The sequence below is a fragment of the Anopheles moucheti genome, chromosome 3 (assembly GCF_943734755.1).
Source record: "Anopheles moucheti chromosome 3, idAnoMoucSN_F20_07, whole genome shotgun sequence".
Lineage (NCBI taxonomy): Eukaryota > Metazoa > Arthropoda > Insecta > Diptera > Culicidae > Anopheles > Anopheles moucheti.
Genome location: NC_069141.1, coordinates 61,157,607 through 61,185,215, shown reverse-complemented (window position 1 = coordinate 61,185,215; position 27,609 = coordinate 61,157,607). Strand labels below are relative to the sequence as shown.

The window sequence follows — 27,609 nt, the reverse complement described above, 5'->3', positions numbered from 1 at the left end:
TCGCTGAAAGTTCTCACTGCACTCAAAAAAAGGATCACCGAGAAGCACGAAAAATCCTACTATTCTATACCAGAAGTGTGATAATATTAATCAGTTATTCTTTTCATCTTTTTCACTTCATGAATCCTTCACCTACGCACACACACACAATGATTTATGTTGAGCTTTGTTTTGTTTCATGTTTTGCTGTTAACCACCATTATTGATTAGTTCGAACCGGCTTGAGTTAGCCTGGGTAAAGTTGCACTGCGGAGTCATTTAGCATAAAGATTTAGTTTCATTTTGATGTGACTCGTTACGTTTGTTTGTATCTTTGCTTTTGTTTAACGTAGGCGTTTTGCTTTTCTTGTATGTTACCTTTTTATCACAGATGGTGTTGTTGTCACGCTTTTCAATTGTTTAATGTTTTTCTTTTGTTTGTTATTTTGCTTTGTTTGTTCTTTTTTTTTTGCACTTTCCACACTTTCGCTGTTCTTTCTACTGTGGTACAGTTTTCGTCTTAAAAAGGGTACGTTTTTGTTGTTGCGCCTATTTTTCGAGCACGCTTTTTGTGAATGTTTGTTTTCCTTCTTGTTTCACATTTTATTCACCCTTTTCTTCTCTTCTTCTTTATCATCTTTCCTGTGCTATAATTCACTTTTGCATCAGAGCTTTCCACCTAGGAGTGTTTTTGTTTATATAAGCTTGTTTCGAAGGGGATTCTCGTGTGCTGGAGTTTTAATACTTTGGCTGTTGTTTTATCGCAGTGCGTGTGTTTTACATATATTTTCCTCTCTCTCTCTCTCTCTTCCTTTCTCCCTTTTCTCGCTCTCTCATTCTATTTTTCCCTACCGAGAGACGCTTTCAAAACATAGAATCCATCTGCTTATATTTTTATACTTTCCCTTTTGGTTTTACGTGATCAAAATGATCAAATGAAGTTGTTTGCTTCTTGTTTTCTTTTAGTTTCTTTTATAACACATAAAATACTCTGTTTTTCAACAAGCACTCGCAATTTGTTATCCTTTGCTGCTGTGGAATGTATGTTTCTCTGGCACAGTTTTCCTTTGCAATTGAACATTATGATGGATCACGTGATTCTTTTAGGTGCTTCGAGAAGTTGTTATTGTCAAGCCTGTTTTGTCGTGTGCCTTTGGAAGTAGGAAGCTTGATTCTTGTGACTCACGTTGGCAGCTATTCGCTGAAGCTTAAAATCTGCTTTTATTGCATCGTGCTGGATATGGAATCATCTCATGTTATCGAGTTTTGTGTTGTTCAGTTTACTTAATAGTTGTTTCATTCACACATTGTCAGATCTTATTATACACTCTCCATTCTTCTTGGTCGGCTTTTTATAGTGATCTTTAATCCATCATTAGCTATCGTCGATTTTACGTAGTATTGAGCACGGATCCAGTCAAGGTTTTATCCTGGACCGTATAGTTATGTCATGCTTCATCAACTTTACAACCCTTCTACACGATATTAAATCAATCCTTTTTGTAACTCATCCCTTCATATATGGAATAAAAACGATTTGCACCTGTTTTGCATCTGTTATTAAAATTGGTGACAATTTACCTAATCCACTGTAAGTTCTATATCTTAAGCATGTTCGCTTCATTTCGTTTGATATTTGTTTGCGTTTTCATCAAGTTGTACCTACACTACCTCATCAATTGTCTTCATGTGTTCGATGTTACGATGATACGTTTATGGAACACGCGGGAACACCTTTTCGCGCTTTTCACTACTTCGTATTGAATTGTTTTCGTTTGCTAATCTCACTAGTTGTTGTTGTTTTGTAATATTTTGCTGTAATTTTTGTGTTTGGTGTTTTTATTACTATTGTTTCTTCTTCTCTTTCACACTTACGGAAGTTGTTTGTTGTCTTATGTTTTTCTATCTCGATTTTTAAATCGTTTGTTTTAAATATATTACAGCACTTTCTGTTCTTTGTGAAGTAACGAATCGCTTGCAAGGCAAATTAAATTATAACTCAAAACTGCTCTGTCCTTGTTCAAGACTGTCCATTCTCTCGGTGGCACAATATGTATAATTTAGCTATATGTTTTGTCATAAAATAAATCTATTTTTTAATCTGTTCCATAGTTCTTCCGAAAGGAAAGAAAGTTTTCGTGTAGTAAAGAAAATTTAACGACCATCTTCTCAGGTGGTTTTTATACCAATTTGAGCATGTTAGCTGTAAAACGTATCCCGACAGATATATTACTATTTGGGTTGCATATTTCGGACTTCGGGTTACTTGCGTCGTTCCTCAGTTCCCTAACGTTCACCTCACGAGAGTGATGGATGTTCGTTTCATTTGAGGTTTTATGGTTATTTCTTTTACGCGGCCAAGCATTATTTTCATTTTCTTAATGACACTGCAGCTGAGTTTTGCTGTTTAATTCCTTCTGCCTCATAGTACACTCGACCATCGCATGTTTTTCTGCTGGCACTTGCTTATTATTGAGAACGTTTCGTCTCTTTTGATTGCACTGAAATAATTTGTATCTTTCTTTACGTTTTCTTTTAATTCCTTTTTATTCGCACAAAAGTTTTTTTTATTTCTGCTATATTGTGTGCTCGATTTGTTTTTTTTTTTTAATCGTTTTCGGTCTTTCTCTTCCGCCTTGATAGTATCACAGATGTAGGTTTCTTTTTTGTTTTCATATAAAGGAGTTGTTTGTTGCTTTTGTATGTGCTGTTGTTTGCTTCACTTTGCTACATCTTTCGTTACACACGCCTTGGTTGTTTTATCTTGATTGGTACTGTTGTTCCTCAACAAAAAAACATAAACTGTTCAACTATTATAGTGAACGTAGTTACTCTTGTATTTTGTAGAGCTTCCTAACCTGGCTACCTTCTGCTTTTAGATCTCTCGGAATTTGTTCCTGTGCCTGTTCCAACTAGGTTGTTCTGATCCTGCGGAACAACCACGACCTGATCAACACATCTCCTTTATGCTTATTACTCTCTCTCTCTCTCTCTCTCTCTCTCTCTCTCTCTCTTTCACTCTCTCTCTCTCTATCTCTCTCTCTCTCTCTTTTCAGTGGCAGCTCGCCGTTTTTATTACATGCACTATACTTATCGTTTGCTTCGAATTTTAGGCACACTTTGTTTTAACAGACAGTGTTTTGTTCCCTTCTTCTCCTTTGTCTTTTGCTTCTTCTATAAAATGATCTATTTTGAGTTACTTTTTTGTTGTTGTTGCAAACAATCATCTTCTTGTATTACAGCAGTTGTGCATGACCATGATCTGTTTGTCTTTAAATTAAGCCTGCACTTCGATCACCATGTCGATATTAATCATACCTTCTCAATTCTCGCGTAATGTTTTTGTTTTATAGCAATTTGTTAACGTCACGTTTCAACTTTGCACATTATTCTTGCTAGTCTTGTTGTCTACTCGATCATTTTCCTCTTTTAATTTGTTTGTTTGTTTGTAAAGGACGGTTTATGTTGTTTCCTTTTTGCTTTAGCTAATTAATTTGGATTTTGGTTTGTATTCTTCTACCAGTCGGTTGAGATTGTTTGCAATGATGTTTGCTTGTTAAATATGTTTTGTTTTTCTTGTATGCCAGCCAGCTAGCCTTGTAAGATACTAACTTCCCTTCCGTTGCATGTTACAGACCATCATATACATTGTGAGGTGTTTAAGTTCCATTCAGTTTAAGTTGTATTATTATTGTTGTATGCAGTGTCAGAAAGGTTTTCCTTTGCGTGCTTTTGCTTTCCTGCCATTGGGAATTTGACCTCTTTCGATAGTACTATCTGTGTAACATCTCACGTAAAACCATTATCCGTTTTACTGGTTGATTGGTTTGTTGTTTCTGATTGATTAGTTTATCTTTATCATCTGTACACGTATGCTTCAGTTGAAGAATTTAGTTATTTCATTTCCTTTCCTAATCGCCATTTGCACTGATTACTTCAAAAGCTGTGTTTTTAGTCGAGGTTTGATCATGTCTAGCTGATTAATTAATTTTGACTACAATTTAGGCAACGCAACGCAAATGGTACGTAACAAATATAAGTATCGCGCATTATAAACAATTGAGGCGGCTTTTTGCGGTGAAGTGTCGTTCGTATGACTGAAAATGTCAAAAGAAAACGGCTTTTTTACTGTCCTCCCTTTACAAATGCCTTTAACTGAGCATGGTTCCTCCGTTTAAGACAGGGTTTATATATGCGGGTTTGCTTTACAAGGCCCGTTAAGCTAGAGATACCATGGTTTTGTCTCATTAACTTATTGCTCGAGATTCTTTGTCGCCAACGCGGATTTTTTTCCGACAAGTTTCTGCTACATAAAAGAGCCGCAGACAAATGTGGTCTGCGTATGCACAAGACGTGAACTTGATGCTTTCCGGGTTTGGAGGTACGCATCTCTACACAACAAAAACAATCTAACAACAAATAATATATGCTACAATAAATAAGGTACTTTTTTGCGCAACATAAATCCGCTGCATTTCCGTTGTAAGTGCGGTGTACACATTAGCACACTAGACGAAATACGCACCAAACTGTGCATAAATACGCTGAAACGATTTTGGTGTAATTTAGTGCATCCCCTTTTTGTTCCGAGCACGCACCGTTGCTTGCGGCTGCTTTTCGTTTCCTTTTTCTAAGTAACACAAGAGTGGTAATTATCATCACAGATTGGTTGCGGTTTGTGTTGTTCGTTCCTTGTTATGCGTTGTTGGTATGTTTGCGGGTTTTCGACACCTCCCCCCAAAATAAAATGGCAAGATTGCAGTCGAACTGGTTAAATCTTTTCGGTTTTCTTCTCAACGTTTGCCTCGATTTCGAATAAACTCTCAACGTCAGGGAACAATGTCCGTCCAATGGGCGTTTCGCTGACCTACTTGGGACGCACTTTCACAGGGTCGTCTTTGAATGTTATGTACCGAGAGATCTGGATTGCTTATCAAGTCTGCTATTTGACTTTTCGTGGATATGTGCACGTCAGAATCGTGATCGTAAATGAGTGCTCACTGTCCTTAATCTCCACAAAGTGGACTTTTCCCGTATGTTTTCCTTAGCTCTAGTTGATTTACTAAAATATATTCGTGTGTATAAATAAACCCCTTTACTATTTCTATGTGTAAATTTCCCTTTCTTCTGCTTACAGATGATTCGTACGCATTACCGTGTAGGGACGAAACGAAAAAAGTTCATTTTAGGGAACAAAGTTAAAACAAAAATATATGACCCCAAAACCGATATTAATCTTCTCTTGCTAACACCACAGTAGTTTGCATTAATGGATTTGCTTGTTGATTAATTGCTAAACCTTTTCCTTCGCGCTATGCGCTTTGCGATGGTGTGAATACTACTCGATCGTACAACTTCTCTAGGTGGTTTTTAAAGCTCTCAGTCTTCCATGCTGGTATTACAGCTGTAGCGCGTTGGTTCACTTGTTCTTCATTCAACCCGTACCGCTTCTGCAGGTGGTTTGTGTTGTTGTAATATTTTCATCTCTTTTCCTTCTACACGCCCTTTTGTTCACGTTTGTGATTTGCGATAGCACTTCGATCTTCGAACACTAGTACTTGCTACTTTTTCTGCCTTTCCATACGGCAATCTTGTATGTACCTAAGTCACAAACAAACGAACGCAATTGACTATTGGAACAAAAATGATTCCATTTTGCGGTGGTGGCACATCGTATTGTTCGAATATTGTATGGGAGCGAGAAGTGTATTATTAAATTACGTTTTCTGCACGATTTGTTCATGTCTTACTTGACAAACTTTTGCTTATGAACGTGCAAACGTTACACGCTTTTATAAGTGCATGTGTGTGCTTCAGAATTCTCATTATAACCTCATTAAATTTGAACGATCTTCGTCACAATCAAAAATATAGTAGAATGTAAACAAATACACTACACACAGCGATGTTTACGCCGAACAGTCCGGCACTGGGTCCACTTACTCCATTACATCCTTGCGAATATACTTAAGGATGCACTGATCACGTACCTCATCCGAAACGGGATAAAATCGGAGTGCAGGTGGAAGCGTTTTTGCATCCAAAGGACACCATTTTTTGCCAAGTTGGGCACTAATTTCCTACGAAAGAGAATGAAAACAGTTACCTGATTACCTAATTTCCGACTGGAGACCGGGTTAGTAACCCTAAAGGCATACCTCTACAAATGGTGTCACCATTACGGATGGGATGGACAGATGGATACCGGATACTTCCAGTACGTTGAGATCGCGGCCGCGCAAGCGTGCCACACCGACAAGATTGTGCGGATCAAGTACGTAACCGTGGACGATGAGTTCTTGCAGCTTCTTGCACCGCCATGCCATCATAACGAGTGGGTCTTGTTCTGTGCGCATCACTAATTCCATGATATTGCGATATTCCTCGATGCGCTGAAAGTAAGTAAGTTAGATAACGTAACACAAAGCCGTATGTAACCCAGTGAAAATGTGTACAATCTTACCATAGAATCGACCCAGATCAAGCTACGAAGGGTGTCCTTGTAATGGCGCGAAAGATATTCCAACGCTTCACAATTAATCTGAAATGATCATTAGAGGAACACGTTGCACACATGATTTTAATAGTTGCATGTAAGTGTCGTTACTAACTGTGTGGCGTTTCCAAATACTCCTTAAATAAAATAATTCATTATGTACTTCAAATTTTGTTAAATTAGACGAATAGTAGAAATGGTTATACAGAGAAACAGATGCTTTACATGTGATGGAGCCAATTGTGGATTAGATATTAAGATTCATTTTTTAAAGAAAAAAAAATTGTTACAACGGACATATGAAATTTTTGGGCATTGAGTTCGGATAAGTTGCAATGGACTCATGACTCTTCCACAAAGCAAATTCAACGTCTAATAACATTATAAAGCGTATCATACCTTCTCGCAGAACAACACCTTCAGATGAGTTAGCGGCATCGATGGGCGGAGAATGTGGGTGTGCAGTATATCCACCGCCTCGTACGCACACACCAACGTTAGATGCAGCTCGGTGTCAGGATTCTTGCTGCGAAAGTTTGCCCACGCGTCCTCGGACAGCCCAAAATGGTCCTCATCGATACCGTGCACGTGTACGATAAGCTGTCGCAACGGTAGCAGTTGCAGCGTTTGCAGCAACTCATCACACAAACTGTCATAGTCGAGCGTGAGCACACGCAACGACGTACACTTCTCAAACAGCGGTGGTTCTATCAAACCAAGCGGATAGTGGCCGGGATCCTGCTTGACGGTAGCGAACGCAAGCCGTTCCAGATACTGCGGTTTCGAAGTGCACTGGAAAGTGAACGATTACACAGGTTAATACATATTCTGGCTGCTTCAGAGAAACATTTAAGCACCCAGTTTTACTCACATTCAGAAAGTCCGATGCATGAAGCGCAAGAATTTCGGAACAACCCAAATCCAATGCACGGAGTGGAGGATTCTTGCGGTTAAGCAGTGCTCTCAGTGGCTGAACAAAGAGTCTGTGGTATATGCGTGATAAAAAGAAAACATTCGTTAAAGGAAATCGTTTATCGTACAAACCCGCAATGGAGGCACACCCACTTGAGAATATAGTTCCATTCCTCCTCGGAATAGAAACGACCCGGTGTAACGAGGGTTGCGAATTTCGGTAATATGGAGAGGTTGAGCAAACGGGCACTTTTGCCAAGTCTGGAACGAAACAACAATGAGAATTAGAAGCAGAATTCGATTTGTAAACAGGAAACTCAAGGCTTACTTGTAGAGAATTTCCGTTGTCAACTCAACGTCGTATAGATTGCAGGAATCGAATGTAATCTTCACTTCGCTTACGATATGAGCCAGCTTTTGCAAAAAGAAGCTATTCTTTTTGTTCTGCTCACGGGCAACATCGAACTGGATGCGTTTAAAGAATCTAAGGTGAAATAAAAAAAAAACATTACCGAGTTTGAAATGAAAAAATTGCCAGCCACAAGAAAAAAAATAAATTCGCAGTTGATAGGAGAAAGTTGAATGACTTGCTCGACATGTACCTTGGTTGAAAAATCACCGACCGCCAGTGCCAGCATACCGTGGACGCGTTCAACCGATCCGGATGGTCCAAGTGCTGGAAAACGTTCGTTATTGCAAGGGCTGGCAGCTGGCCCCAGTTTGGGCTCATCACGCTGGTATCGCACACAGCAGCAGCAACAGCAGCACGTCGCCAATGCCCTTGATTGGAACGCGATTCGGTCACCACTTTCACCTCACGGCTGTTCGCACCGCTGTCCGCGGATCGATGATGACGTTCGCCCTTTGTTGTGAGAGCACCGAGCTTTTTCGCTTCCGGTGGCGTACTTCCTCGCTCCCTTCGGTGCCACAAGCCCATCAAACGCTTCCACCAGCAGTGCACGTAATACGACGCAATTTTCCCGATGCACCACCACCAACACTACCACAAACAGATGCACAGCTGCAGGACGGTTTGATTCGCAGGGGTGCTGGTCGCTCCTGATCGACAGAACTGGCAGCACAATATTGGTAGCTCTTTCTACAATTTCATCACACCAACCGTACGTTTGCAGCATTTGGAGCAATAGCGACCAATTGTCGATTTACTTCGGTCCGTACGTGCACGGGCAGAGAATCACTATGGTGTTTGGTGTTTATTCGTTTTTTTCGCCTCCCCCTCCTGTTTTATTTATGTGTTTTGATGATGAGCTGCTGCTGCCTGCTGTATTCGATACCGTGCACTTTGCTTCGTTTGCTTTCTTCACCGTTTTCACCCGCTTCCGTAATGCAAGGGAAGCGAATTCAACGCGCAGCAGTGTTACGATTCCATTTGTGGGTGTACATTGGTTGTTTTTTATTACAACCAACCCCACCAACCCCACATAAAACACAGCAATCTTTGTTGTTGTTTTTCTTCTGCGTCTCCCTTGTAATCTTCTTTGCACCACCACTGTTTGGTGCGCGGAACCGAGGTGAAGGAGAAATTGAACGTAATGATTTCCGGGGTTTGCTTAAGATTATGTGTATATTTTTTGCACCAGAAATATTCCGAAGCAAGCTTTCTAGAGGAATGGTTCGTTCTAAACAAAGTTCTGATGTTATTATTTATCTTTTAGCAAAATACATCATCTGCAACGAAAACGTCAAAAATATCTTAAACTTAACGAAGAACCATACCCAACTAGGGTAAAGGGATTTAAATAAGCGAGGCATTTAATTAGGCATTGGCTGTTGTTTGATTACCTTTACCTTCCAAACGACTTTTTCATTGCAATCACACGTGAATTTTTTATTCAAATTAAATGGCTAGAAGCTAATTACAAAGTTACAAATTGCTGCTCATCTCCCAATGTCTAACCGTGCCAAACGTTTGATTCGTGTAATCGCTTCTACAGTCGTTCTTTGTCAAATGTGACGTTTGTGGTGTGTAGGAAAAGAAAATATTATTTTCCAAGCATCTCGGTAGAATTGGTGTGTATTTCTGTCTTCATAAACCACTCTACTCTACGCTTATAACATTTGTTAATCTGTTTTAGCCGTAAACACATTTCTGCTATGGCAGGCGTTATTAAAAAGGTTTGTATAGGAGATTGAGGTGGCCCCATGTCCATCAATCCATCGTGCATTGCATCGCTCCGAAAAGGACCTACTGATTATGTCACAAATAGCCGGCAGGGCGAAGAGCATCTTCATTGATTCTCACAAACTTTCCATCGTTGCAGGCTACCGGTTTGACTGGCATGCACGTTGCCAAGAATCCGCACCACACGTTGACGGCATTGTACAATAAGATACTGCGTGCTGTCTCCAAGATGCCTCAGGATGCTGGCTATCGACGATACACCGAACAGATCGTATCGGAACGTGCCAAGATAGTAGCAACGGTATGCCTTATGATGTTCAGATTGTATTGTGGAGCTTCTTCATGATCTACATGTTTTACTATCTTTTCAGACTCCAAACGTTCTTGAAATTGAGCAAAAGATCAACTGCGGCCAGGTGGAAGAGTTGATCCTACAGGCAGAAAACGAACTAATACTCGCGCGTAAGATGCTGGGATGGAAACCATGGGAACCGTTGGTCAAGCAGGCGCCAGCCACCCAGTGGGCCTGGCCTCCAGCAAATCTGCCCGAGTTGAAGTAAACATCATTGTTATCGTAAAAATGTCCTTCGTTTTCCCCACCCAAATCCACAGAGAAGCACTTGTAGGCAATGTAACCGGTCGCATTTAATGTGAACAATAAAATCAACACGTGCGACCAATGAACAGTGTGTGAAATGTTGCACTTTAATCTTCCAGGCGATGATGGTACGCGGTCTACCATTAACTGCAATCCAATTCGACTGCATCAGGCAGCTAGCGAGTGAACACTACCTTCAGCTTCAACCTGTAATCACGCCCTGTTGCCCCACCATGACGAAAGGACAGTTTCAGTAACCGTGTGTGAAAGTCAACAGTCCACTAATGCGCGCTTTACCATCGCCTGATAGACCACCGAAATGCTGGGTGTAGCTTGCCGATCCATCCAGCTTAGTGTTGCCACTCTGGCTTTTCCATAGGCTAGCGATCGCTTCCGCATTCACGTCCGTACCGTATCCGTCCTCGTGTGTAGCACCAAAGTTCAGCGAAAATTGTCGTTTGTAACGATGGCGCTCCTGTTCGATGAAATGCTTTCATTTGAATCACATATCAAGGACACGACCCACAAAAACCATCAAACTTACCGCCAGCACTGGCCTATCATCATCACGCAGCGGTTTGGCGTAACTGTAAAAGGGTGCCAAAATCACCAGCAAAGCATACAGCAGCAGTAAACTTAAGTTAAAATTCATCACGAAAAGTAGCTGTTCCGCTGTTTTCCTGTTGGAAGCACAATTGATTGATGATTTCTGTTCGATGCGAAACGATCGATCTTGTACGACTGATGCTGATGCGTATGGGAATGTTTGTTATACATTCCTTTTACTGATAACGAATCACGATCACCCGTACGAAGTGGCAACGAGGAAGATGCCTAACTGAACTTACAGCTATGGGATTCGCATGGTCTATCAGTTCTTTAGAAATAATATTTGAATAACTTAATTCGTGGCGTAAACTTATTGGGAAGTGGTTCATAATAAATAACGCGCAGCTGGTCCCACTGAACCCGCAAGCACGAGATCATACAGTTTGCTATTACGCTTTCTTTCTCAACATTCTCATTTACCGGTAGCTGAAGTAAAATTGCTTTTATTGTTTTCGTGTTTTCTTTTTACTGTTCTTTATATTTATTATCGTTACTGATAATATATAGCAAAATTGAAGTAAAGTCGTGTCGGTTTATTTCTTGTAACATTTACTCCTGCCTGCACATGGTTTGTCTCTTACTTTTGACGGTTAACACACACGTGTTAATGTGTGTTTAGTTTTGGGATCGTGTCTTGTAATATGATACGACTTGTTTTAATGTTTAACTAAAATAACAACGTAACAAAAGAATGTGTATGCTTTAGGCAAAGATAATAACGCTAAACAAAGGAATTTTAGATCAAAAAACCAATTTGTACTGCATTTTTGATAAAATTTTGAGTTAATTAAAACCGACATAGGGGAAAGAAACGATCGGTCGAACGGATCATATAGGAAAATGACAACCAAATTTACAATATTTCTTCAAAATTGTTTTCGTAAATAAATTATACCAATTGCTGCCCGAACGTTTGTGTTTACAAGTTTACCATTTTTAGTAATACCAAGTTCACCGCAACTAATATTAACTAATCGGGTTATTTTCAATGCTTGTTTTCTTATATCAAGTGACACAAATACCATATTTACTGTTCCGGGGAGTTGTTTTGTTGATTTTGTTATCATGTGCTGTGGTTTGTCAGTATGTTCCATTCTTGACTTTGCTTTTGATTTACTCTATTATTTCCTTTTGCTCTCGTTACGAACTACACACACAGCATTGTTCTTTTGTTCCGACGATGTGTGTGCGTTGATCGTTCGCGAGTTGGCTAGAGTAGGGTCTGGTTCTCAAGCAAATAAAAAGAAAACACTTCACGAGCTAATTTTTCTCCTTTTTTTAAACCTTACGACCAAATTCGTTTTTAGCCTAGACTTAAAAAATATTACTTAGAATTTCTTTGTAGATTTTTTATTCTGCTCTATCTCTTTCGCTTGTATCGATATCGCTGTTTTTCCCTACTTTAGCACTCTTTCCCGTCTGTTGTTTCATCATTTCCCTCTAGCCTTACAGTTACTGGTGCATCAAACTGTTGCCACACTAGTCAATATTATTCATTTGTTTTATTGTTATTCGCCTAAAATATGTCTTAATTTTTGTTATACTTTTTTTCCTTTCCCTTTACAATACACGCACTTTCACTTTCTGAACTTTAACCTAGCTTAATTTTTTGTTTGTTTGTTTTTTGCTCCTCTTTCTGATCGCAAACCTATCGACGCACCTTATTCGCCAAAAGTCGATTTAGAAAGTTTTTGGAGACAAAGCTGCATTCGCTCTGTTGGTCGCTACCATTCGTTGACCTAGTAAATGTATCCTTTCTTGGTTTGTTTTTTTTTCTGTGTTTATCGTAATGTAACTGTACTGTGGCATCCATCAAGGATGAGGGATAGATAAAAGGAGAATTAACAAAACATCTAACCAGTGGTGGAATCTATTAAAAAACTGTGATAGTTTTTGTTTGTGTAACATATAATTTGAACAAGAAAACGAAACAGTAGATCGTATTTGTACACAAATACTAAACTTAAGCTAAATAAAATTATAATAAGGATTCCATAATCCTGTGTATAACACATGAAGCATGCCCGTCAATGAGTGTGGTTCAGTAACATCATTAACCAATATTGGAAGCTAATGTTTGCATTTGCTTCGCCCACTCACGGCGTGCCAATCACGTGCCAAGTGTAGTCGTTTTGTTTTTCGTTAACTGAAAATCCCAGATCGTTGCATACATTCGAAAATAAAAACCACCACAAAGCTTTTACTAAGCTTTCCATTGCTACCAGTTAATCCGATCGATCGTGTAGCCGTCTCTGTTTCTCCGTTTAATTGAGCAAACAAAGGGTCCTGCGTCCAGGGCAGGACGGGAATAGTTTATCACAAATTTTGCAATGTAGAGAAACGATTACGTACACGGCGAAGGGCTGTGGATTTTTATTTGTTCCGCTTTCAAGCAGCTCGTTACATCAGCTGCAGAGGGTTTGATCCGTTGTTGTATGGTTTTATTACTCGTTTATGATAGCTTATAAGTTGAATTATTTTATATTTGGTAGTAAGTGTACGTAAACCCACGTCCATGATATAGACTGTCAGCATATTTGCGTGAAGAAAAATAGGAAATGATTCCCGCAAAAGACAACAGCTGACTAAAATCGCTAATTGAAAACAGAGAAAAACTAAAGCTGGTTTTGTTGAATTCAGTTAACAAAAACAAGCTACGCACATCTCAAAGGCGAATTTTAACTAAACCAACGTACCATGTACGCGCACACGTTGTGTGTATACCGCACATACACGGTAGCCTACAACCATAGAACATTGACCAAAAACTATCAAATTGTAAGGGAAATGTTTCTTCATGGCAATCATATTCCACACAATTTGACTGTTTTTCCTCAATGTTCAATGACTGCAGAGCGCCAGGTTAAGCATGCAATCAGCCATTAAGTTACGCGAATCACGGCCGAGGGAGATCACAAAAATTAAAATTCTCTTGCTTTTCTAACAGCTCATTGCTGTTCAAAGGTATAGAAGTTCAAGTTCATCATGGATGATGATGCTGCTATAAAATGTAGTTAGAAATACGTTCCGTATTGATGACCAGTAAACATAATTTACTTAGGTACGTCTTCTATCATATCATGATCCATTCTTTTGCTCTCTTCCAAACACAACCTTTAAGGAAATGAGAATCAACCATAAACCAAAGTACTGTTGAATCATGAATGATCTGGTATAGCATTACATTATTCTGGCTTCTCGTAGCAAGTTCATTTTTTTAATTCTTTTAATCAAAAACAAACTTTAATGGTATATGTGTTCCAAAGGACATATCTTTCTCATAGATGGATAGTCATTGTGTTAATTATAGGGATAGCATTAAACGTCAATTTATCACTTTCACAACATACTTCAACAGACTTCTCCCGCATTTGTTGGCTCGAAAATGTCAGACCACTATAAGTAAGCATTTTGATTTGATAGGCGACTTGAAATACACATAGCTAAATATTAAAGCTAGTTGGAAGCAATATGACCAACGTTTCAAGGTAACTGAAAATTGATGGAAAATTTTCGATGCCTTTTACTGTTATTAAAGATTACCTTCAATTATACACATTTCAATGATCATACAATGATACCGCCTATAAGATCTCTAAAAATCTTCAGACGTGTTGGAGGCAAAGATCAAAACAATATCAAAACCACCAACTTACGTAGGGATAATCGTACGCCAAAGGCACGATCATTCCTATCTTAAATGAAAATATAACCCTGACAGTAAAAGTGATATGGAATATTGAGCAAGAGTGCGCAGAACCTTGCTTAAATTTGACAAGTCTTTTTCAATCGCAAGAGGATTGTATATCCCGCTACAGTGAGGAACTTTATTAACTGATCAATGATATTACTATCTTGAGAGATCAACACAGGCCATTAGTCTCGTAACATTTTATTCGGGAGGCATGAGTCCTTTGAAGATGCTTATAGTAGAAGCAATAAGATGACATTTCGACACGTTTAGCCGAATTTATCCGGGATGTTCTATTTACCGAATCCGACTGATGTTCAATGGAAATCGCTTTGAACAATTCTGACACGGCGTTAATGCAGACAGATAAACCCCTATAAAACAAATCTAAAGATAAAAATCTTGCAATGATTTGTACAACGGTCAATTGCATCAAATTTCAAAATTACAATTCAAGCACAGTTGGATCGAGGATAAATCAACATGTTTGAATCGTTCTGACTCATTGAATAGAATAAACAATCAAATTTTAGAACATTCTGACCTTCAAAAAAACAAAACGTCCATTTGCAAGCAAATGGCACATATCATCATTGCTGTTGCTAATAGAATCAATTAGGAAGCACAGACTAGAGTGAAAGTGTTGTAGATGGAAAGGATAATTAATCTTTTTTATAGCAACTGCACAAACTGGATACAAAAAATAATCTCCTCTTCCGTTAGCAATTACGCAATATTTCACACACACTCAAACTTTTCGGTATGAATGAGTTCCAATTCCTTTTTCATTTCATTTTGTTTTGCACGAACACAAAACAAAATTTACCCTAAAGTGTAAGAGAAAGCCATTGCAAAAATGGTGCCTAATTATCATCCTAATAGCAGTAGTACTAGTATGCGTGTGTGTGTGTGTGGTGAACAAATATTTGTATTATAATATAGACTAAAACATTAAACACGGTGAAAGAAAAAAAAACAAATATATTGTTTAATTTATATAATTATCAAAAGGCAAAAAGTGTGTCCACACAACGTAACCACCCAAAACTAAGGGGGGCGGCAATTTGGGAACGGAACACGCATTATGTCCGTTCATCCACAAACGGGATGTTAAAAAGATGAACTCACATGCTTAGCTTTACAACCCACCCCATCCAACATTTATCACGCAAATATTCGGTGCAGATGCTACTCCTTTATCCTTAATTGGCTCTACAACCGCTTACCGGTCCTTTCTCGCCTAGCCTCTCCGTTGGCTGGCGATACGTGACTTGATGCACCCCAACAGCCTGACAGCTTAATAGGCTTGCTGTTAAGTCGTCCGTTTGTCGACTACTGTACGACGGAACCTTACATTGGTGTCCGAGCATTAATAGGGCGCTCTGTTGGTCGTGGTGTGTAACCCTTCTTCGAAGCGAACAAACGCATTTGTTCACACTAGCCAAATTACCTACATTACTGTTACTATAACGCGTCTTAATTATCGTCAATAAAAGTAAATGATATAAAGTAAAAACATATAAAAACAAAAAAGGTGTAACTTACAACTAAATCAGCACTCACTACGGTTATCATCGCCCAACAGCATTTAAAGCCAGAGTCAGTCTGCGGTGTGAAGCCTTCTCTCGTCGGAATTTCGTTTTTGTGTTGTGTGTTTTATGTGTTTACTTGACGACGACGACAAGGGTTTAGAATCCGGGTGCCTCGTCGATCAATGGACCTTTGTGGGCAAGCGAATATACACACCACATGCAGCACACCGAAATGGGCTTTGTTATGAACGTGTTGGCGTTACGGCAACGCTCGCAGTATTATGTTTGAGCACGATATTAAGTCACTTCCTTCGTTTTGCACACCTCGTCCTAAGCCGCATGGCGCATATATGTGTGTCGAAGGGACGGTGGCAGTACATTCATAAACATCATGCAATGTTTCGCCGTTTCCTATATATTCAATAGCGCTGCTGCGTTTTGCTTAGGATTTCCAGTTGTTCTGTCTACTATTACTCGGTCCTGGATTGGACTGTGATAGCATCTCTTGATATTGGCGCTGCAACTCCAACGCACGCTGCATTTCGGCGAGCGATGTACCTTTGCCGGCTGCCGATAGTGATGCTGCGTTTTGGGGAAGAAAAAAGGTTTGTTTATTAACATTCAACACAGTAGTACGCTTCAAGCACGCAGCAAAATACATTACTACTGTCTATCATTCGACGCTTACCAGCTGCTTGTGCCATCGCCAGTTGATAGGAATATAGTAGTGGCGAAAATTGCATCATTTGCGCCTGTAGGCTGTTCATGTTTAGGTTACCAGCCTGAAGATTTTGTTGAAGTCCTGCTTATCAAAAAGAGAAACACCAATGATAATTTCATCATTACAACAAAAGTCAATGCTGAATGTTTTACCTCTGAATAGCTGCTGATGTAGTGCCTGTACGGCAGCAGCAGCTGCCGTTGAATTGCTGAGATTGGCCAAATTACCCAGGCTGCCAAAGTTGCCGAGTGCACCGAGCTGTCCCAGACCACCGAGCCCGGCCAGTGCAGTAAGTTGAGCTTCGACTGTTGCGTTCGCTGTTGCACTGTGTCTGCTGGAACGGGAACTGGATGCAGGAGGCGGTGTCTGATGCTGGTTCGGTGGTGTCGGCGTGGGTCGTGGCGTCGGTGTAGGAGTTTTCGATTTCGATGGTGCCTGTGACTGCAGATGGGCCGCGTGCAGCTGATGGAGATGGTGATGGCGACTCTGTTGTTGCTGCTGCTGCTGCTGTTCCTGCAGCTGCTGCAACTGTTGCTGTTGAAGCTGCTGCTGAAGCTGTTGCTGTTGCTGCTGCTGGAGCTGCTGTTGCTGCAGCTGCTGTAGTTGAGCTTGCTGCTGTCGCAATTGCTCCTGTTGCTCCTTTTGACGCTGTTGCCGCTCCTGTCGTTCCTGCTGGGCGGCAGCGGCTGCTGCTGCGGCCGCCGCTGCAGCCGCCTGCTGTTGTTGCTGCTGCTGCTGCAGATGCTGCAGCGCTGCCTGTTGCGCTTGTGCCTGCTGTTGGGCTTGTTCCAGTTCGCGCAACTCTCGCTGCTCACGCAATCCGGGAGTGGACGAGGGCGTGGGATGAATTTCGACAGGCGATGGACTGCTCTGTGCAGCGAGTCGGGCTTCAATTTCCTGCTCCTGTTGCAATGCCTTCACGAAGGCAGTCTTGAGACGGTTTGTGTGTTCTGCCTTCAGTGCCTTCTTCACATTGCTTGTCACGCACTGCTCGCAAATAACTTTAGGATTCTTGCCCACTGCAAGCCGAAAACAGGTGCCGATAAAGAAAAAAAAACACACAAAACATGGTTAGTAAAGATTGTGTTCTGCAGCGCCCGCAACGAGCTGCGAGACGCTTCCGTACACAAAATTCCCTTGCCCACTACAACTTGGCGGGTGTTGGGAAGTGACAAAAAAGGAAACAACACAAAACCTGGACTGTTCTGAAAAGTGGGATTTCCTCTTTTACCCTGTTTTTCCCATTTCCAGACGGGCGTAAAGTCGATCTTGCACTGCGCACACCGGTACGGTTGCTGCGGTGGGTTCGGTTTTTTGTCCTTCGTCAGATAGTCCACCACGTGCTCGAGCCCGAGCAGATACACGAACTCGATATTGCTCGGGTTCGGCACAAAGTGCATCTCCGGTGGGGGTGGTTTCGGTGGTGGAATCTGTCGGAAGAATGCATCATGTTACTAAATGACTGAACTGAAGCCTTGTTACAGGCGCGAAGGAGGGAATCCTACCTGGAGCAAGGTTTTTTCTAACTGCTTGCGCAGTGCCAATTTCGCGGACGCTTGTCTTTGCGCTTGGCTTTGTGGATCCTCCCGAGAAGATTGGTCACGATCGCGCTGCATTTGGTAGAAAGAAAGAAAGAAAAAAGGAGAATTACCGTAAGAATTGGAAAGAAAGAACTTAGTTTCTTTTTGACGACCGCTTATCGTTTCATGACTCATTGGGAGCTTATCAGCTAGAGTATGTTTTTGCATGCATTGTAATAAACAAATAACGAAGTTCGAAGCGAAGAATGAAACCTATTTAATGGGACAAAACTACTAAAACTATGTCATGGAATACTCATACCGTTTGAAGTACTGTGGTACTTATCATAATGCATTATTACTAGCAATAGAATTCAATGCCGGCAAGAGACTACCCTAACTATGAAGTGCAATTAACATTAATACAATCAGATAGCACCTAATCAGATAGCATAAACTCTCAGGTTAAGCATCTAAGTTAAATCAATAAACTCTCAACGTACGCTTAAATCAGCTCTTATTGCTTAGAAGCGTCTAATTAGGCGTTCGAAAGGTTAGCATTTGAGCAAACTCTTCATCTGCTAGAACATCCATTTCAATTGATACGCGCTTCCTTAATCACTTTTATTTTTGATGTTAAACAATTCTACAGTAGTTGATACACAACTTTGCCACATCTGTTCAATTTATTGAAATATGATATGATAAGCCGATACACAAATAAGGTAAATGCTGTATAGAGAAGATTTTATAAGCTTCTCCCTTTACTCAGAAATTCCCCTACGATCATCAAAAAGATTGCGACGATTCATTGAATGATTGCGTAGCATGTTATGGTACGAGAAGCGAAACACTGCCTGTACGGCAATGGTGACCCTAAAGCCATGACTGTCTGACATACCAGTAGATAAGAGACCGTGTGTACGTTAATATGCTTCATCTATTTCCCTTACATTTTTTTGCCGCCTGGCAAAATGCTGATGATATGCCGGATGATCGTAACCCAGTGTAACCACTGAAAATTCCGAGCATATCAACAATATGACGGTGCAAAATTAATTAAATATACGGCAAAAGACGTTTGTTTTACAGCATGCTATTATCAAATTAACACTTATCGTAGCGAAGCTGCGTAATGATAAAATTGATCAAATCGACACGAACAGACCTGACGACTCACCTTCAGCGACACCGGTTCCACGGTCGTACAACTTATTTGAGCCGGTATTGGCGGTGTTGGTGTGATGGATACCGAGCTACTCAATTGTCCAAGATTCTGGCTCTAGAAGATGGGTAACAATGGCAGGGGGAAAAATAGGACGAGAAAGAAAAGAAACAAAACCGATCAATCTTAAAGGCACGATCCGATGCGCATAAACACTACTATCATGCCCAGTAATCCGATGTGTAAGGGAAACCGTTCGACTGGACCGAATCAACTTTACATTCGCGAAGGACTCACATTGCGCTGCTTCATGGCCGCGGTGGGCGCATTGGTCGGTGTGATCGTTACCGACGGCGTGATGATGAGGTTGGATGCGGCCCGGCTTAACCCAATCGGTAACCGCTGTCCGGGACTGCTCGGCGTCAGTGTCGCACCACCCGGCAGGGATGGTCTTTGCGACAGCGATACCTTCGGTACCGGGGTGATATTCAGCGGTGATCCTCGATTGCTGTGAATGTGTGCGAAAGATATCAAACGTTGGAGTCAATGTGTAAGCGGAGCGATTAGGAACGAAGGTATTGCTGACGACTTACTTCACCGGATTGGAGATGGGTTTGGCCGAGGAAGACGACTTCGAATGGGCTGGCAGTGGCACCGCATTGGTTGGCGTGACGCTGAGCGAACCCTTCGTTAGGGCGGCCGGGATCGATGCGAGCGGGTTGGACAGGTTCGTGTTGCTCGGTGTCACGATTAGGTTCTCCTTCATCATGACCTGCTGCGATTGTTTCAACTTTTTCAGCAGCACCAGCTTCGTTTCCTCGCTGCGAAGTTCCTCGCGCAGTTTGCGCAGCCCACGCTCCCGTTCGCAGATTTCGGCCGCCGTCAGCTCCTTGATTGGGTACACCGGTGGCATCTCCTCATCTTCGGATTCCGATAGCCCGGCGGTGACGCTGCCACCGCCACCACTTCCATTCTGTGACCGACCGTTCACTTTGGCCGGCAACAGCACTATATCGGGCACTTCCGCGTACGATTTCACTTCCGTGCGGGGTCGCAGGACCCGCCGACCGGGGATGGGAGATGTGCTGCCACTTTCACCACTAACACCTCCACCTGCACTACAGCCACCTCCACCACTAGTAGCGCCACCTCCTCCTCCCCCTCCGCTACTTGCTGTTGGTGCATTGGGACTAAGAGCACTGCCTCCTCCCCCACCACCATTGCCGGGGTTCGTGCTTCCGTGTGGGGATGACACGGGTGGCAGAGCGGGGGTGATAGTGAGCCCGGAGTTTTTCGCCAGAGCACGTAGATCGCGCGCCGTGGCCGGTGTGATCGTGATCGAAGAGCGGCCAGAACCGAGGCTCAGATCGACCACGGCCGAATCGTCTACCTCCATACGTTCCATCACTTATAAAAAAAACTGCACAAATTTGTCACTTTTCCTAATCCTAATCACTATAAGGGGGTTTTATACAATAGTTATATGTACTTCGCCACCTGGTGTGCAAAACGAAAGTAAGAAGAGAAAGAAAACATGAATTTCCCGTTAAACCAACCACATATCCACACACTGAACATCGGGGCTGCTGCACTGAGTTAACTTGCCACACATTGTCGCACCGTGCACTTAATTCGTCGTTACCAAAAAATCAACAATTCACACATTGAGCTTTTGTTTTTCCGTTCATATTACTTCCGCACCACTCCCCCATCATAATCAACCCCGCTAGCATAAACCACCAACAGCTTCCAACGCCAACACTATCTGTTCCCACACTAAACGCACGACGGAGCTGCTGGTGTGCCCAAGAACTACCATTATCCATGGTCGCTTCACGCGCGCGCCCTCTATCTATATCACACGAATTCTGCCAACAAATCACACGCAGCGAATGGTGGGGCAGCGGGATGAAGCGGAATTCGGAGGTGTGCACGGTGGCAGACCCCTTGCTGAAGGATGGAAGGGAAGGAGGGAAAGAAGGGATTGAAGCGAGCGCTGGGGTTCTGCAATTACATAGTCACTATTATCATCCGCCGTCGGGGCAGTTGCTTTCTCTCCGTGTTTTGCGATCTGGTTTTTGATTCACGAAATGCAAAACCGAACCGGAAAAAGCATTCACAGCCCACCTCGATGAGGTAAAACGGTAATGGGATGGGATTTTATCAATGAGCTAAAAAGAACAATACAATATGCAACTGTAAACACACAGCCACATACACACACGCACGCACTGCACGCACCGTCGCTGGCTGGCTGGCTGACTGGCGGGATGGACGAGAGACCCTTCGCCTATACGCACCAATTTTGCTGTATATTGCTTACGCCATGATACTTTTCGGGTTGTCAACTTTTCTAACCCCCGCACAGTGCACACCCGCGTGTGTGCTCTAGATATCGACGAGACGTCGGAGATTCTTCCTTTCGCCCGTCTGTCCCGCTGCTTCCTCTCGTTGTCTTCCCTTCAACAAACCCACAAACGGGGTGCACCGTTCTCATTCGAGCCCCTTTTCGTCACACCGTCCGTGCAGCACCAAACACTGGACACGCTGCAAGCGCACGGCAAACCGACGCAAATACGCACTACATGCAGTTATTATCACCTGGCCTGGTCGCTGCTTTACACGTACGCTTTTCTTTCGCCAATAAAAATACACTTTACGGTGGAAGGCAAAAAACACACAGCGCACTCACTCTGCTTCTTCTCCTCTTTCATTCGGCGTGTTCAATAAACATTGCGCTTTGGCGGAGCTGCACTGTATGCACCTTGGGTGTTATCTTTTTGACGGCTGCCAATACCCGTTCAGCACGGTGTTGTTGGTGTTGGTTGTTTGGGCACTTTTGTTCAGCGTGATCGTAAACGTAATGTTTGATTTGATTTGTTTGTATGAAAATGATGATTTCAATAAATTAACCACACTCAAGGTACCGATTCAATACTTCTTAAATGTTGAAATGGCCACTATCAGCAACCAAATGGTCAAATAACCGGCTATTCAGAAAAGGAACAATTGTCAATTGGACTTTATACCAGTTTGGCATAATGGGGTAATTTGGTGCAGATGTCAAACAGATGCGCACCATGCTATACCCACCTTGTGGTTTTGATAAAACTTTTTCCACCAAATTTTAGCATAAATTTATGACATCGATTACCCTGCGGCAAATAAATTGCTTCGGAAAGCTTTCTTTGCAAATCAGGAAGTTAAATGACCAAGAAATAACCAACGAAATTATCGTTATGATCGAGTGATCAATGCTGTCACATTGTGTTTACGGCATAGCAAAAACTGACAGCATTCTGGTATGCTAATTAAAGTGTCTCTTATCAACAAGCAGTGTTTTTGATAGCTTCAAAAAAACGTTTGAAACCCTCCATCAATCCATTATCAGTTACCAAAATCCGATTGTGAACCATTTCCAGTGTGTCCGTTCAAATTAGAATCAAATCAGAATGGTACGCGCCTGGTTTATGGACAACGAACCGACCGATCAACGTCTGGAACACCAGCTCGATCCACCGCGATTCGTAACGCTGGACGATCTCTTTAAATGCACGGGAGTGGAATATTTTAAGGTAAGAACGCTTATGATTATTAAACGCAAGCGGGAAAGCGAGAGTATTACATCATTACACAAATCGTTTCAGATTAATGTTCCGACGTACAACACGGATGGAGTGCTGGAAAAAATCCGCCAAGATCGTGGCTATTCGTATGAGGACGAAATCACTTGTTCTGAGGCATGTTTGCCCGATTATGCGAATAAATTGAAATCTTTTTTCACCGAACACTTGCACACGGACGAAGAGATTCGGCTGGTTATGGACGGGTCGGGTTATTTCGATGTGCGCAAGTAAGCAAGAGATACGGAAGTGAACGTGAAGCAGCATAGCGTATTACGACGCATTTCAGCAACAGGCATATTTTTCCTTCGTTTCAGTGGTCCGGATGATGCATGGATACGGATTGAAGTGGTTGCTGGTGATTTGATTATCATTCCGAGTGGCATTTACCACCGTTTCACACTGGATGCAAAGGTAAGATAGAATAAATTGGATCTTTTGTATCCTTCGTAAATCTTCCTTTTTTTCGGTAGAATTTCATTACAGCGAAGCGATACTTTGTTGGAGAACCGGTCTGGTTACCGTATAATCGTCCGGCCGATGAAATGGACTGCCGCAAGGAGTATTTAAACCGACTGGAAACCGGATTTGCAGCCTAACTTCCGTGTGGGATAATAAAACACATACATACAGATTGGCTACAGTATGACAACACTATACTCAAGGTTACGAGCCGACATGCATCAAATCGGAAAGCATCTAATGCTATGTTAATTTTTCAGAATAAAATTTTACATAAAACGGACCACGTATAGCTGTTTGATTCGGATGATACCAACGAAAAATCATGACGAAACCGGAACTCATTTTAACCTTTCAATATTATGTCACACCATCGGGTTTATTCTTGTAGAACCGTTTTCTTTGTTTTGCCAGTTTAACGTCCACACTTGTCCATACATCCGTATTAATGTTAATGCTTTACACACTATTTGTATTATCGTTCATACCTGCTTCACATCCGCATGCACACTCAAAACCCACGACTTTCTACAAAGCCCCAGTTATGTTGCTGGCTGCACTTCATAAATCGTTCTTAGAGAACATCAATCGAACGATTCGTCCTGGTATCCGAGGCCGTTTCGCTTAACTAGCAATCATGTCCGCAGCATGTTCCGCCGAAAACTAACTGTTCAGTGATCGTATCCTTTGTAATCATAGTCATAATAATAATTATCATAATATGTGTACTATGCTGAATGCCTTTTAAAGAGCTACAAAAACCATGCCATGCGGACACTAAATGTCTTGTTGCTGTTGCAAACATAATTGCATCAATGTGTACCTTCAATATATATGTGTTTCGTGTATATATATGTATATAATGTGTGAATCGTGGATCCTTTAAAGCGTTCCTTCGTATTTACTTAGCTTTTTATCTCTCCTTGAAACAAACACCCCGACTATGTTCGCTAATACGTGCCTATGTGTGTAGCAATGTTGTAGTAATGTCTATTCCGTCAAGGGACGAATGGAGGAGACTTAGGTTTCGTATGCCGGAAGATAATAGAACGGGGCACGTTTTGGCCCTTGTGTTTTGTCGGTACAAAAAAAGGATCACTATTAGTCGTACAGTTATTTCTCTGACGAAGCGAATAATAGACTTATTTAACTATTGTTCTTATTACCCGCACACTGTGGACTCGAAGTGTGTAGGCTATTGTTTTGTTTTCTTCTCCTGCTGCTTCTACTAACATGCTACTCCACCGCGATCAAATGATCAAATAAACCATGATCTGGTATGAGTTGAAAGCGAATTAAACGATCCGATTTGAAACATTTGGGTTTTCTTTATCAGCTAACCGTTCCTTTAACTCGTTCTTCATTTCTTCTGTTTACGATATTCCAAAGAAACAACCAAAACGCCACATTATCGTCAACCACACCTCGATCGCACCACGACCTTTCACAATCTTAATTTTGTAAATATGTGTATATAGGTTTTTGTTTGTTCTTTGTTTCCGGTTTTCCACTTTGCATCACGAAGCAATCAATTTTAGTGTTTTTCTTTAATCATTATTTGTTTCTGTGCTTATCGCCGCACTTGTTCTGTTCTCGGCGTTAATATTCTTTTTTTTTTGTTTCATTTTCTTTCTCCCTTTGCTAGTTCTCAAATGTTTCTTATTGAGCTATAAAATGTATTTGTATTTTTCTTTTGTATGTTTGTTGTATTTGTTTTTCTTTATCTTCTGTGTACCCACCCCGCCCTATGCTCCCTTTGCATCCATACTCCGTTGTGTAAGGGTTTTGCAGTGTTTTTGTACTGCTTCAGTGTGTGTTTACTTGCTAACAGCTTTAGTTTCCTTGTTTTCTCTTTTTGTATTTGCCTTTCTCCCCCTCTTCAATGCTGCTGTCCAGTTTCCTTATTTCTTTTGGCCACTCAAAAACCAGTACCAGTCTGTTTCGGAGTTGTTTCTTATTTAAACCTTTCGCGCAATCACACTGCTACACTGGTTGCACATACATACGCATTCATACGTACGCACGCACACTCACTCACTCACTCACACTCGAACAGCATATTTACTACTAACTGTGTATTCCTCCGTTCGCGCTTCGCCTGCGCCTTATATCTACTACGGGTGTAAAAATACTTAAAACAATGCAAATAGTCTTTCTAAATATTTCAGTAACAGTTAATAGACACCACGTGAAACGCAATAAATGAAACAGAAAGGTAAACAAAAACGCTCATATTTTAACTCAAAACGAAACAATGTTTTAAACCAACACACACTCATACAATTCGGCTGTATTTAGAAAGTATCTTTCTCGCACGCATTTTCAATGCCATTTCCTTTGATACACAATTTCTTATTCGTTACCTCTTAGCACTCAGCGATACGTAAAAAAAAGGTATGGAGCAAAAAAAAAACTATAAAGCATAACAATTTAACAATTTGATAAAAGAAAATCGAAACTGGAAAAATAGCCTGCGCGTCGATCATATCGCTAGCCACTATTCATAATAATGCAAAGATTCGTTATTTGATTAAGTTGTCATCCTCCAATCACTTCTTCTCGCCATCTTACAATCATTCTATTCACAAGGATTCCAGCACCGAATAAAAAGATAGTGCTACCGTACGGCAGGACTCTAAACTGAAAGAGTGAGTTAAGGGAGATCCTATTGCTAGACACAGCTAGAGTTTGTGCACAAAGCACTACGGAAATTAAGAACGTTCGCGCTACTACCATGTCTTTGTCCGTTTATATTGACTTACAGAACAATAATACAAAATCTTTTCAATCCCTTTTTAAAACGCCTTCACAGCGACTTCCAGCAGCAACGTATCACCCGCCGGTCGAGTTAGGCATGCATTTGCTTCTTGAAGAGCGCATCGATCAGTCGCAGTTTGGCCTTCTTCTGCTTGTAGAGAGCGTACGTATCTTCGATCGATTTGCGATCCGATTTCAACATTTTGCGCCCGGTCGTTTCCTCGAACTGTTGCTCAAAGTCTTTGATCGTGCGGCGCAGCTCTTTCTTCTCTTCGCGCGTCGCATCGTAATGCTGCCACAGCTCATCCGGTGTCATCGAGTGGATGTTTTCCGTCGCGGAACTGCTCGTCGTGGTGGTGTTTGTCGTCGTTGTGGCCGTACCTTCGGACTCGTCCGTCGACAGCTGACCGGTGGTGGTGCTGCTGGTGGTGGTTGTGTCTGCAGGCGATTGGATCATGGAGGTGGCCGACGGTGGTGAAATATCGGTGGACGGTGTCGTTGTGCCGACGATGGCGAGCGCTTCGTGCTCGAGAATGGTTGGCATCTGCGAGTTGGCCACACCGCACGGGCCACTGATCGAGTTGGCACGGTTCACCAGCCGTTTGATTAGCCGGTAGCGGTCGTACAGGGGCCGGGCCGCGTCTCGCTCATCGCGGCTCGCCGGTCGACCGTACATTGACTCCAGATACAGCAGAGCACGCTGGACGGAGGCTTTCTCCTCCGTGAGCTGCTCGTTCGACAGCACCTCCAGATTTTCACTTCGTTGCTCCGTGTCTCGTTTCTCCGTGAGGCGCTAAAATAAAAATCAGAAAAAGGTTCAATTGGATCTTTTACATGGAAAAGAAACTATAACAATGGGGATAGATGAAGTCAGAGACGAATGGACCGAATGATAGAGATAATTAAAGTACATAATTCATTACATCATCAGTATGTTTGTTTTGTTAGTGCAAGATTAGTAAATAGAGGGTGTATCTTTAGTTTTTACAGTAATTATTTATCTAAAAACAAAACACATTAAACAAAGTGCTCATCCGTTCCACGTAAAGGCTTTTTAGTGTGATCGTACTGTTCATTTGTGTCGTCGTAATGATTCCGGTTTGCCCGGTAATAAATTCGCCCGTCCTTTCCAGTGCGACAAACGAGTTATCTCATAAAACCTTGTTTAACATCACATCATCCATTCTGGCGGCAGTTGCACTGTAATGGTGGTCGCCAGCACTCGGAACGGAAATAAAGCTTGTGTTCATTATACCCGAGCTGGGTATGGAAAGATGCCCCTTTTGGTAGCCAAATAGGAAGGAAGTTTGTCATATGAAGCGTATGCATGTGTTGTATTTTTATTCGTTCAACCCAGCCGGAGCTTCCTCCACTTGGCCGGTGGTTGAATTGATCTATTCA

General features: G+C 41.8%; 6 protein-coding genes across 8 annotated transcripts in view; 2 read left to right on the top strand and 4 right to left on the bottom strand.

The window, feature by feature from the left end:
• Positions 1-1,147: 1,147 nt before the first annotated feature.
• LOC128301738 (F-box only protein 33) lies at positions 1,148-8,733 on the bottom strand. Its single transcript, XM_053038354.1, has 8 exons — positions 7,990-8,733; positions 7,716-7,871; positions 7,541-7,648; positions 7,347-7,458; positions 6,875-7,267; positions 6,443-6,520; positions 6,138-6,371; positions 1,148-6,059 (listed from the first exon to the last, which is right to left on the bottom strand). The coding sequence occupies exons 1-8, from the start codon at positions 8,322-8,324 to the stop codon at positions 5,919-5,921; spliced, it is 1,557 nt and encodes a 518-aa protein (XP_052894314.1). The 5' UTR covers positions 8,325-8,733; the 3' UTR covers positions 1,148-5,918.
• Positions 8,734-9,357: 624 nt separating this feature from the next.
• On the top strand, positions 9,358-10,213 carry LOC128302045 (NADH dehydrogenase [ubiquinone] 1 alpha subcomplex subunit 5). Its single transcript, XM_053038760.1, has 4 exons — positions 9,358-9,418; positions 9,484-9,523; positions 9,670-9,831; positions 9,902-10,213. The coding sequence occupies exons 2-4, from the start codon at positions 9,503-9,505 to the stop codon at positions 10,088-10,090; spliced, it is 372 nt and encodes a 123-aa protein (XP_052894720.1). The 5' UTR covers positions 9,358-9,418; positions 9,484-9,502; the 3' UTR covers positions 10,091-10,213.
• Positions 10,214-10,364: 151 nt separating this feature from the next.
• On the bottom strand, positions 10,365-10,783 carry LOC128302046 (uncharacterized). The gene is made up of 2 exons (XM_053038761.1): positions 10,673-10,783; positions 10,365-10,603 (listed from the first exon to the last, which is right to left on the bottom strand). Exons 1-2 carry the CDS (start codon positions 10,778-10,780, stop codon positions 10,379-10,381), a joined length of 333 nt encoding a protein of 110 aa, XP_052894721.1. The 5' UTR covers positions 10,781-10,783; the 3' UTR covers positions 10,365-10,378.
• Positions 10,784-15,410: 4,627 nt separating this feature from the next.
• LOC128302125 (transcriptional repressor p66 alpha) lies at positions 15,411-20,771 on the bottom strand. Of its 2 annotated transcripts, XR_008287367.1 has the most exons (9): positions 19,960-20,771; positions 19,664-19,874; positions 19,382-19,483; positions 18,187-18,291; positions 17,877-18,111; positions 16,834-17,700; positions 16,649-16,762; positions 15,992-16,542; positions 15,411-15,903 (listed from the first exon to the last, which is right to left on the bottom strand). XR_008287367.1 is itself a non-coding variant. In XM_053038864.1 (8 exons), the coding sequence occupies exons 1-8, from the start codon at positions 20,769-20,771 to the stop codon at positions 16,403-16,405; spliced, it is 2,586 nt and encodes an 861-aa protein (XP_052894824.1). In that variant the 3' UTR covers positions 15,411-16,402. The 2 variants fall into 2 exon arrangements, 1 of the variants encoding a protein (XP_052894824.1); XM_053038864.1 differs by having other exon boundaries at positions 15,411-16,542.
• A 1,749-nt stretch (positions 20,772-22,520) lies between these two features.
• On the top strand, positions 22,521-23,734 carry LOC128305423 (acireductone dioxygenase). Its single transcript, XM_053042858.1, has 4 exons — positions 22,521-22,941; positions 23,014-23,219; positions 23,307-23,403; positions 23,463-23,734. Exons 1-4 carry the CDS (start codon positions 22,819-22,821, stop codon positions 23,586-23,588), a joined length of 552 nt encoding a protein of 183 aa, XP_052898818.1. The 5' UTR covers positions 22,521-22,818; the 3' UTR covers positions 23,589-23,734.
• Positions 23,735-26,181: 2,447 nt separating this feature from the next.
• The window catches only part of LOC128305422 (protein FAM13A), a 34,675-nt gene continuing 33,247 nt past the window's right edge, over positions 26,182-27,609 (bottom strand). For both annotated transcript variants that reach the window (XM_053042856.1, XM_053042857.1), the window contains exon 4: positions 26,182-27,001. In XM_053042856.1, the coding sequence (XP_052898816.1) occupies positions 26,300-27,001 (702 nt within the window). In that variant the 3' untranslated portion in view covers positions 26,182-26,299. The remainder of the gene's footprint in view (positions 27,002-27,609) is intronic.